Genomic DNA, 11,774 nt, shown 5'->3' on the forward strand with positions numbered 1-11,774 from the left:
TTTTTATTTTGGCCTATACATTATCTTGTCTTTCCTAATGCTCTACCGATGTCTCACTGTTGCCTTTTTTTTCCAGAAAGCAATTCTCCTGCAAGTCACCAAGCCCTAACTTACTGGTTTTAAACTAGGAGCTTTTATCAGAATCTCATCTGCTATGTGAAGTCTTGGCCATTCTCCTCTATCACAAATTCATACAATATCCTAACTCCGACTTTATTTTCAGCATGTTACATTTTATTATAAAATAAAATGCAATGATTTTATGTGTCTTAGCCTTGGCTCCTCCTTGACACCACAGAATCCTTTGGGAAATAAGAGGTTGTTGGTTCATGGAAATTTTCTGGAAAGCTCCCAGCCATCCCTCAACTCATCCTCTTATGCCCAATTCAGCCTCACAAAATATATGGTAAGTTAGCTCATTCAGTATGTACATTAAAGCAAATTGAAAAAGTAACTCTAGCCTAGACATTAGGTCCCTGCAACGGTTTTAAAGCTGAGACATGTACCACAAATCTGAGGTAATGCTTAGCACCTCCTTCCTTCCCCATCTACAGTAACTTTTTGCCACACTGTTCTGTAAGTTCCTGACATTTGACTAACCCTCCCCCCCAACCCAGAAAACTTCTTCTGAATTCTAGCATCCACCCAGATCCTCTAGAATTCTCCCATAATGTCTGTCTTCCCAAAGGAGCTCTTATTTCTTCTGTCTCCTCCCACCCCTCAGCCAATGAAATTTCTCTCCTTTAACACAAGAGTGAAAGATGGAGAAGACATAACATTAATTTCTGATTATGGAATAGAATGAGCTTTATTAAATGGAAGCTGTGCTTTCAAGGCCAAACCCGAATCCCCATATGCAGGAGAACACTGGGGGCACAGAAGGGTACTGCTGAACTGGAAAGAGGACTCAATGGTACTTGTGGGCCAGAGCAGTGGCAACACCAGCCACCAGCTTCTGCCAAGCAGCCTGCACCTCAGGGGTGAACTCCTTGCCAAAATGAGAAGCCAGAATGATCACCAGTACGTTGCCCAGGAGCTGTTAAGTGAAAGACAAATGACAAATAGACATGTTGAGTAGAAGTTCTTGAAAACAATTACATAAAAAATGGCTTAATACCTACATTCCCTGCCAACCCCACACCGTAAACTGCTCCAAGGGGTGTGCCTACAAAAAGTCCAGATGAGCTAGTTCCTAAATTCAATGTAACGAGTGTGAACTTTCCATTCAACTCCTTGCCTCCCTAGATTCCCATCATCTCTCCCACGCCACCATTTTTATTTATATCTCTCTCTCCCTCCCTCTCTTATCTACCAATTGGCTAATTCCTGTAATAATGGGATTTTAGGGATGCATGGGTTCCCAGACTGAGTTTATTTAAAGCCTCCAATCATTACAGGAATAAGCCTCCATTTGGTAACAATGTTGACAGGTAATTTAATATATTTTAGAGAACCTGTTGTATATTTCTTTGAGACAGTCTGTCTAAAACTTCCCCCCCAAATCTTTCCCTAAACTTTTGTCATCAGCACCCACATAAAGTAAGACATGTCTCCTTTCTTGAGATGGGGCCTTTATCTACCAAACACCAAATTCCATTGCTCCTTGAACAAGTCTGCTATTCTCTGATGTTATTCTCTAGGATGAACACTACCAATTCAGACAAAAGTTCTTGAAAAGTTTTAAGCAAACTCTGGCTGCTAATAGCCCTTTATTGCACTAGTCTTGAATCAAGGTGGTTCTGGTTATGCCCATTGAAGGTCTGTCCTTCTAACACTTAGACCCATAATTTCTGAATTTTTTGTTAGTCATTCCAATCAAAGACTTGACTTGCTTTACTATATCAAAGTGAAAAATAATACGAGAGCACATGAACACTTCCTGACTCACCCTAAAGTTCTCAGGATCCACGTGTAGCTTGTCACAGTGCAGCTCACTCAGCTTAGCAAGGGAGCCCTTGAGATTGTCCATGTTCTTAATAGCTTCTCCAAAAGAAGTCAGCACCTTCTTGCCATGGGCCTTGACCTTGGGGTTACCCATAATGGCAGAGGCAGAGGACAGGTTGCCAAAGTTGTCAAAGAACCTCTGGGTCCAGGGGTAAACAACCAGGAGCCTATGTGATGGGAAATTAGAGACTTTCAAAAATCTTGAGGAATTTCGCAATCAATTGGCCAGGCTCATATTCACCACCCTTTCCCATGCCTTGAAACCCAGTGCCTACCTGCCCAGGGCCTCGCCTCCAGCCTCTTCCACATGCACTTTGCCCCACAGGCCAGTGATAGCAGCCTTCTCCTCAGCACTAAAATGCACCATGATGTCAGGTCTGGGAGCGTACAGGTGGTCAGAAAGAGAAGCAGGTATGTGCTGTTGCTGGAAGCTGCCACCTTTTATTCTTTACGGCTGACCTTCTGGCCCCTTCTTCCTCCTAGTTCTTTGAAGTCATTGGTCAAGACTGAGCTGTGTCCCTCAGGGGTGGAGTCATGTCAGGAAAGGGTCATCAATGAGGAATGTACACTGAACTTGTGATAACGTGTCTTGGTTCCTGAGACAGCCTTCCATTGTTGGCTCCTTCTCTGCCCTCAACACAATTTTGCTTCCATTCTCCTTTTCACCCTTTTTTCCACTGATTTGATCCTCCAAGATAACATCCGTCTCTCCCTTTCTTCTTCTCCAAGAAAGACCTGTAGAGAGGAGCTAAGCCCAAGGCAGGGAAAGAGTTTGAGTCAAAACAGTTTTAATACTTGAGTTAAAGATGGTGACAGGGACAAAAACAGAGTCAAGAAGAAAAAAATGCAGTTGCTGACACAGCATCTCAGCCAGTTATAACTAATTTGAGTGGATTAAAATCAAGCCTCTGGTTCTTAGTTTTCCAAAGGAGACAAAACACATGTGTGTTTATTTCAGGAAGCTGAACAGGGTAACAAAGGATTTCCAATAGGACTAAGACCTCAATCCCAAAGTACAATTCCTGAGGGCAATTTCACAGAGAGAACAGAAAGAATAAACTTACGTCCTGTGCTTCCCCGGAACCTTCTCTCTGTCCATTTCTCTCTGACTTCAGGGGAAACTGGCTACTTTGGGGAGATTTCCCTAAGCTCTTGTCTTGATTTTCTGCCCCACTAATACTTCTTTAATCAGTGAGACAGCTCAGGACTCTGCAGTTATTTAAAACCAGAACTTGTGATCAAGCTGAAAAATAAATGAACTGGCAGGTTAATTAGGCTAGAGGTTGGAGTATGTTTAATGTTTGTTGCAGCCATAGGTGCCAGAGACTTCAAATGCCTCTAGTGTCCTTTTGTTGTTTGTTTGTTGATGCCGCTCTTGTCTTTGGGCTTCCCTAAAAGCTCAGCATGAAATAGAGTCTGCATCTTTCAACTTTTTGAACTGTAATCCCCTGTTATTAGTCTGGAGTCCTGTTGATATGGTGGTAAGGAATGTTGGAGGAGAAGCATTTTGTAATTCTGTAATTGCATAATTAAGTTCCAGTCTTTAATGCGCTGTGACTTTCACAGCGTATGTTAGCTTTTCTCCTCGTAAGAAAGTCAGGAAAACCTCCCTGGGCTAGACTGTATATATTACAGATTAAAAGGTAACACATCTGTAGCTCAGTGTGAGGCTTATGAATTCTGATTCTGAGGTCATTCAGGTTGGTTGAATGTAGTCTCATACTGCCTACGTGCTTGTTTAGTCAAGCTAAATTATCTTAGCTGCTCATTTTGAAGTATTTTACTTATTTCTCCTATGAAATATCATTATTATCTCCCTTTCCTGGATGAAAAACCCGAAGTTTAGGGATAAGTGTAATGGTTATCCAGATAGATCAGAAAGATTAAATCATCGGAAAAAGCAAATAGTACGAGTATTTATTACATATAGCCAAACTGTGGAAAAAGCTGAGATGCCCTTCAACAGACGAATGGATAAAGAAGATGTAGTTCATATACACAATGGAATATTACTCAGCCATCAGGAAGGATGAAGACTGGGTGTGGTCCATAAACAATGAATTCTGGAACACTGAAAAGAAATTAAAAAAAAAAAAAAAAAGATGAGTACTCAACTTTTGGATCAACATGGCCAGGACTGGAGGAGATTATGCTGAGTGAAGTAAGTCAAGCAGAGAATATCAATTATCATATGGTTTCACTTACTTGTGGAGCATAAGAAATAATGTGGAGGACATTAGAAGAAAAAAAGGAAAAGTGAAGGGGTGGAAATCGGAAGGGGAGATGAAGCATGAGAGACTATGGACTCTGAGAAACAAATTGAGGGTTTTAGAGGGGAAGGAGGTGGGGGGATGGGTGAGCATGGTGGTGGGTATTAAGAAAGGCATGGATTGCATGGAGCACTGGGTATGATACATAAACAATGAATCTTGGAACTAAAACTAACGATGTATCGAGACTAACATAACACAATAAAAAAAATTAAAAATTAAAAAAAAAAAAACACTAAACTAAAAGACAGGTTGGGAGCACTTCCAAGTTGGTGAATGGATCAAATTGCTAGGAAGGTGGGGCACCTGGAGGATGCTTAAAACCTCTGTGGCATTCCCATCCCCATATCTTGCCCTATGTACCCCTTCTCTTTGGCTGTTTTTGAGTTGCATTCTTTACAGTAGACCAGTAAGCATTAAAAAAAGAATAATAATAAAATTAAAAATTAACAAGTTAAAAAACATATTATGTCTTAAGGTATTTAAATTAAAAGGATTTTTACAAAGAAATTCTAAATTTTGATAAACATTAAAACCTGCCTCTCAGGTGTTCTGTAGTCTTTGCACCTTTGTAAGCTCTCTGAAGGATTTTATGAAATTTAAGATGCCTCTTTTCAGCAGGGAAAAATAAAATGTTAAATCTTGCTACTTAACTTACGACAAGTATAAATCCTGTGAGTCAAATATTATATCTTTAGGTGGTTTTCTTATGTATTATATAAGTCACACTGTTGGTAGGTAAACTACATCTTTGGCCCCACTACATGGTTTTCATAGCATTATCTAAAAAAAATTGCTCCAAAAATTATTCTTTACCACAAATGAGTTTTTTCTTTTAATTTTTTAATTTTAAAAGTGGAAAACCTTAGACAGGGTTTATAAACCACTGAAACTATAAAAAGCTGTGTAGGACACTATATTAGGGAGGCTATCAGTCTGTTTCCATTACACATCTGAATTTAAAGTCTCATTACAGAAAAAAGATGGTATCTATCAAGGTTCCACGAGGTGTTGCATCCACCTAGAATAAGTTGGTTACCATGAGGAGCAGGAGATTCTTGTGGCTGACATGCAGGAAGCCAGATGAACATCTGTTCACCGAAGGAATGAGAAAACAGACCACACTGGTGTCAGGCGATAGGGCTGCTTTCTGAGTCCTGTGCCGCCTCCTCGACACCATCTCTCACAAACTGTAGGTTAGTCAACCAGAGCTGGGTTTTGTTCTCAGAGTGATTTCTCCCAGTTGGCAGCTCATGACATGGGCATCAATGTTTGACTGGCCTCTGAGATCACTGTGGCTAAAGCATAGCCAGAGTTGTATGTGAATATTAACTAAGCAAGAGGGAGAGGAATTGAAGAGCCAGAACCAGCCAGTTACTGCACACTGTTCTATGTGATGGACCTGGAGGGTTACAACTTGACTCTGGCAGCTTAGATAGTCATAAATTTCACATTCCCTCAGAAATGTAGCTCTATTTTCTTGCTTTCCTTGATGCTTTCTCACCTTAAGTTTTCTTCATCTATTTTTGTGATTTGTTTTCAAAAACAGGGAATTCATGGTTTTTTTCCCCTGTTTATTGCAAGTAATACTTCCCAATATACTCTATGAACTAAGAAAAACAGAAAAAAATACTGTGAAGAAGTTACTCTATTATTAGAGGCAGTGTTTTCTAATCTTCCTTCCCTTCAGTTTACTGCACTACCATGGGTTAGCCATTGGTCCTTATCCCATGACTCTGACCTGAGATTTAATAAGCTATGTTCAAGTAGAGTACCTCTGAGGCATTCATAAACCCAATATTCAGATTTCTTCCTAGGCTTGATTCAAATGGGACTCTTCTAGTTATATACAAGGCTTAGAATCTTGTATACAGAAGTAATGGGAAAAGATCCAGCTTCCATGTCTACCTCTAAAAGATTGGGAAGTCTTCAACTTGGTGACTTCTGAAATTCTACAAAACATTTAACAATTTTTTTTTAACTTAGGCATGCTATCTTCAGCACTTTGGGTATTCAGTATTAAGCTATGGCATAGTATGTTTCTGGAATAGAAAATGCCCATCTCTCTGGAAAAGGCTAAATTTGAGGTTTGGTAAATAAGCAGGGCTTAACTGGAAGCAGTAATGGTTATGGTTGGACCCCATCCATTAACAAGATCATCCACCACGAGGAATTATGAGCAACTAGCACCCTTTGTTTTGTAGTCCTGGTTGGGGTAACCCATGATTGCTCCTCCCCTAAAGACTTTGTAGCCTTTGCTAATTCTAGCCCAGGAGGGTTCTTTCTGAAACCAAGTTCCCAGGACCCTGAGGCATCCGTGAGGGAAAGGAATTTCTCCTAGATTCCTAAGACCAATGAGTTAATGTAGCACTTCTCTGTACTCTAGCAGATTCAGGCCCTAAAGTCACCAATCTTTTCCTGTCCCTGCTTGACTGATTGATTGGTTTTGTTTAGTTTTGTTTTTGTTTCTCTTCATCCCCTTCTCCCCTCCTCTCCTTCCACTTTCTTCTTCTTCCAACTCCTCTTCTTCCTGATCCTCCTTTTCTTCTTCTCCTCCTCCTCCTCCTTCTTCTTCTCCTTCTTCTTCTTCTTCCGATTCTTATTCTTATTCTTATTCTTATTCTTATTCTTATAAGTCTCTTAATTCATTTGCCTTCTGGAATTTGAGGGGCTTTTATTTCATTTTGTTTTCTTTTTAATCAACATAGGCAGGCAGATCCCCTGTTTTTCTCCTTCTAGTGACTTGAGCTGGTGATACCTGGGTGGGGTCAGAACCTGTGGGCATAGATAAGGGCTTAAGACTACACAGAGCTGTGGCAAGGGAGGGAACTAAGACACTGAAGACAGTGGAAGCCAGAGTACTTCTCTTACTGCCTTCAAAGGCCCCATCCTTGGTTCCTACACAAGTCAATACATGCAAGAGCTTATGGGCTAGTGTTTGAAGGTCCTGCAAGGTTAACTTCTCAGAAGTACCTGATAAATATGTTCTGGGTAAAATGTGTGTGTGTGTGTGTGTGTGTGTGTGTGTGTGGTCACAAATATCTGAGTATTGTCAGAATATAAAGGCCACAGTAACTAAATAAGGTGCAAGACCTAGGAAGCCAGGAGAATAGATCACATTCTCTAAATTCACCTGAGATTAGAAAGATAAATTTAGTGACAAAAAGAGACACTCAACCTCATTTGAAAGAGACAGAATGGCTTTCAGGCCAGAAGATCTTATTTATAATCTTACGAAATATTCTGATGTAGAAAGAAAAGATGCCAATCATTACAGAGTTGACCAATAAGGAAAGAGTAGGAAAAGGAAGATCTCTTTTGTTAAGTCTAGAGTCTAGAGATGTTCTGACCCTCACATAACATTCATGTCCACACCATGACTAGACATGCTATGGCAATGGATGAATAAGCCACTTCTGATCCCATTGGCAAGAGAGCTACTTGGCATCATTGCATCCAGCTACCTGCCTTTGCACAATTTGTTCCCTTTCCTTTTATCTGATTATTGTAAGGAAGGGACTTATTATTCAATAGATATGAGTATTCTAGTTGTAAATCTCAATGCAGAAAAATAAACAAGCGCCTTGGTTTCTCTTTTGGTCTGTGTGCTTTTATTTTGGCCAGAATAAGCATTCAAGAGCCTATCTCAACCTACAACTGGGCCATATCTTGGAACTCAAGAATCAGATCAAGGTCTTGGCTGCTGGGGTCTGACTAGCTCTAGCTGTCCTTCCTACTTCCAGCACTATTCCACCAATTGCTTTGTACATACAGCAGTGGGTATGTGTCTATACTCTTTGTACTTCTAGTTGTGTGTGTGTTTGGCCATTCATTCAACACTGCAAAAGTGTTAAGAACACAGAGATGAGAAAAGCAGAGTCCCTGTTTTCATGGAGGGCATAGTGGGAGGAGTTAGACAAAAGCAATTGAACAAGTAGAACACGGGGAATATGCCAGTGATGCTCAGCAAACAGAGGAAGAGAAGACTGGATTGAAGGGCAGAGTGTAATGGGGACAAGGGTGGAATGCGATTGCTATTTTAACTAGTATGGCAGGAATGTTCTTATATAAAAGGACACGTGAGAAGATAACAATAGATGATGAGGGAGCAATTCATATAGAACCATCATGAAATGTTTAAGGCATAGATAATTGCAAATATAAAGATTCTGAAGTGGGAGGATGCTTAGGATTTTCAAGGAATGAAACTAAGTTCAATGTAGGCACAGATGAAGTGAAGGAGAGGTCATAAGCTAATCTATAGAATTTGCAACAATAATAATTCCTGTATCAGAGTCGTAAGAAAATAAATGAAGTGTGTGTGTGTGTGTGTGTGTGTGTATATATATATATATATGGGGGGGCAACTGTATAAATACACACACACATATGCATATGATTAATGTACTCATTATAATTATATCTGCATATATGCATACATATGTGTGTGTATGTGTGCGCCCCTCCCCCTTATTGACCGGTGATGTGTTCCAAGACCCTCAGTGGATGTCTGAAACTGCAGGTAGTTGTGACCCCATGTACTCTGTTTTTCCCTATATGTAGATATTTAATGATAAAGTTTATAAATTAGTCATTTTAAGAGATTTGGCCCATATACACTATGGAGTATTTTGCCTCCATCAGAAAGGATGAATACCCAACTTTTGTAGCAACATGATGGGACTGGAAGAGATTATGCTGAGTAAAATAAGTCAAGCAGAGAGAGTCAATTATCATATGGTTTCACTTATTTGTGGAGCATAACAAATAGCATGGAGGACATGGAGAGATGGAGAGAAGGGAGTTGAGGGCAATTGGAAAGGGAGATGAACCATGAGAGACTATGGACTCTGAAAGAGAACCCGAGGGTTTTGAAGGGGAAAGGGGTGGGAGGTTGGGGGAACCAGGTGGTGGATATTAGGGAGGGCACGTATTGCATGGAGCACTGGGTGTGGTGCAAAAACAATGAATACTGTTACGCTGAAAAGAAATAATAATAATAAAAAAAGAGTTTAACAACAATAACTCTATTTAATAATAAAATAGGACAATTATAACAATACACTATAATAAAAATTATGTGACCTCAAAGGGATATGAAGTTTCTTTTGGGGATGAATAAATGTTCTAAAACTGATTGTATTGATGGCAATACAACTGTGAGTATACTAAAATCACAAAACTGTATATTTCAAATAAATCAGTATGTGAATTATATTCTAGTAAAGCTGATATACTTACAAGGTTTCAGACTGATAGTTCAGATTGATAAGCTTAGACATTTCCTTGAAGGCAGTAGGAAAATTTTGATTCCCCTTGATGCTTCAGAGAGATATTGCAGGACCATGTCAGCAAGTTAATTCTGGTGTTGGTAGGGACAGACCAATGTAGGCAGGAATAATAGTCAGGAGACTGTTGCTGCAGTTCAGTGAGGAAATCATAGAGTATGAAAGAGCTCAGAGGCCAGGGGTTGGACAGGTAGCCTGGGGAAGGAGGAACACTTTTCAGAGGCAAAAAGGGAGATCTCTATTGGAAGTTTGGGCTGGGTCCAGAACCAAAAACATTCCCTAAGACAGGGAAGAATCAGGAACAATCATACTTGTTTCCCCATCACTTTATCTTTGGGAATCTTCCCTTTTTCAGGCCCCCAAAAAGCATGTGATCTCTTCTTCTGGTTTACTATACTTCCATGTTTATGTCCTAAATAAATGTCAACTCTGCAGACACTGCTGTAAACCACATTCCTCTGATGATTCTAAAGAACTATATAATAAGGTCTCCTAGGGAATTGTATAGAACTTTGATCTGAGCCCTTCATTAAAAATCCAGCTGTTCTGGGGCTGCCCTGAGAAAGATGGTCAAGATGGTAGAAGGGTCAAGACTGATCAGAACTTTGATCCGGTGATTCAGCCACAGACAGTGATCTATATACCAAAAGAATAGGGCAAGTCAAAACCTGTGGTGAGCACAGAACAAAGGTGGTGGGGTTGAGTACTCAGAAAGTCCTCCCATCTCTATCTTTTACTAAGAGAATAAACGAGGGCTGTATTTCCTCAGTCTGTGGTGTAGTTTCTGCCACAACTGGCCAAAGCCATATCCTTAGAGTCCTTCTCTGATAGTATGTCCTCTGTACCAGTCATCTGACAAATATTTGTTGACCACCTACTCTGAACCACTCTTCAAGGATGTGGAGATCCACAGGCAGATAAACACATAAAACATAAACAGACAAATACAAAAACACTGTGAGTTCTTTTCTACCGAATGGAACCCAAACGTAAAACATGTGTGGTTGGGGGGTTGGGGGTGGGGGTGGGATACCACTGGTTCCTTGGGAAATATAAAATTAATTTATTCTAAGATAGATAAATTTTAGGATCTAAGTTATGTACAGGTTGAGTAACTTCTTTATAAATTTTAGAGCCTGAAGTCCACACAATTTCTGTGAGAAAGACTAGCTTTGCCTGACTTAGAATCCTTAGTCTTGAGGACTTCCTTGTTTCTAAGTCTTGAATTTCCAAGAGCTCTGAACTTTCTGCCTAAGACTGAATTCTAGCTGGTGCCCCCAGTTCCTATATTCTCATCCAATTTTCCACTAGACTATACTAGACCCTCCTTGGGCCTTGATGAAATAGGGCCTCATTCTTTCTCCTGGTTCTGGATCAGAACCCCATCATTTCTAACAGCAGCTATTACAATCACCTACTAATCTCCTCTCTTAACCTCAATAAAAATTGGAAGAATGTCTACTTCTCCATCGCAGCATCTGCTATTTTGCAGTAAAAATCATCTGTTTATCTGAACGATTATCGGTCCACACCAGAAAAGATGAATTCCTTGAGCCCAGGGACATTGCTTCATCTACATTTAATCACATTTGTAAACTAGAGTCTAACACAGAGCCTGTTGTAGAGAAACACTCTGGAAATGTTTGCTGAATGAATAAACAAATGACTCTTGTCCAACTCTCATTTTGTGACCCAAATTATCTTCCATTTCCACAGATGTGACCCAATTCTTTGGCTCAAATCTCTAATCCTCATGTCCTCACTCTTCACCTGTAATACTGAAACACCTTGGTGTGGAATAAAAATGTCTTCTCATAAGCTCCTGATCCATCTGCAGACTCTTTCCTACTGAGTATACTCACATAACTTACCTGATTACCATAAGGGTTTATGCACAGTTTCTGGTCCTGTGCTATTTCTCTCTGCATCACTATATCCTACCGTATTGTCTGGCATGGGCCAGCAATGATAGCAATAATGATAGCAATAATAGTGGTCATTTCTTCAGTATGTGATCTGCTTCTGGCATTTTTAAAAGAGATTTACCTATTTATTTTAGAGGGAGAGAGGGCATGTACATGAGCAGGAGGGAGGGGCAGAAGGAGAAGGGGCTTGAGAATCTCAAGCAGAATCTGATTCTGGCTGAGCACAGAGCCCAATGTGGGGCTCAATCTCACAACTCTGAGATCATGACCTGCATCAAAACCAAGAGTTTAAGGCTTAACCAACTGAGCCACCCAGGTGCCCCTGTTTCAGACATTTTTCAGTTGTT

The 11,774-nt window shown here is 40.2% G+C and overlaps 1 protein-coding gene across 1 annotated transcript; it reads right to left on the reverse strand.

Moving 5' to 3' along the window:
• Positions 1-782: 782 nt before the first annotated feature.
• HBE1 (hemoglobin subunit epsilon 1) lies at positions 783-2,448 on the reverse strand. The gene is made up of 3 exons (XM_082682326.1): positions 2,220-2,448; positions 1,889-2,111; positions 783-1,036 (listed from the first exon to the last, which is right to left on the reverse strand). The coding sequence occupies exons 1-3, from the start codon at positions 2,309-2,311 to the stop codon at positions 908-910; spliced, it is 444 nt and encodes a 147-aa protein (XP_082538452.1). The 5' UTR covers positions 2,312-2,448; the 3' UTR covers positions 783-907.
• Between the last annotated feature and the right edge of the window lie 9,326 nt (positions 2,449-11,774).

This window comes from Mustela nivalis, assembly GCF_964662115.1.
Source record: "Mustela nivalis genome assembly, chromosome: 9".
Taxonomy (NCBI): Eukaryota; Metazoa; Chordata; class Mammalia; order Carnivora; family Mustelidae; genus Mustela; species Mustela nivalis.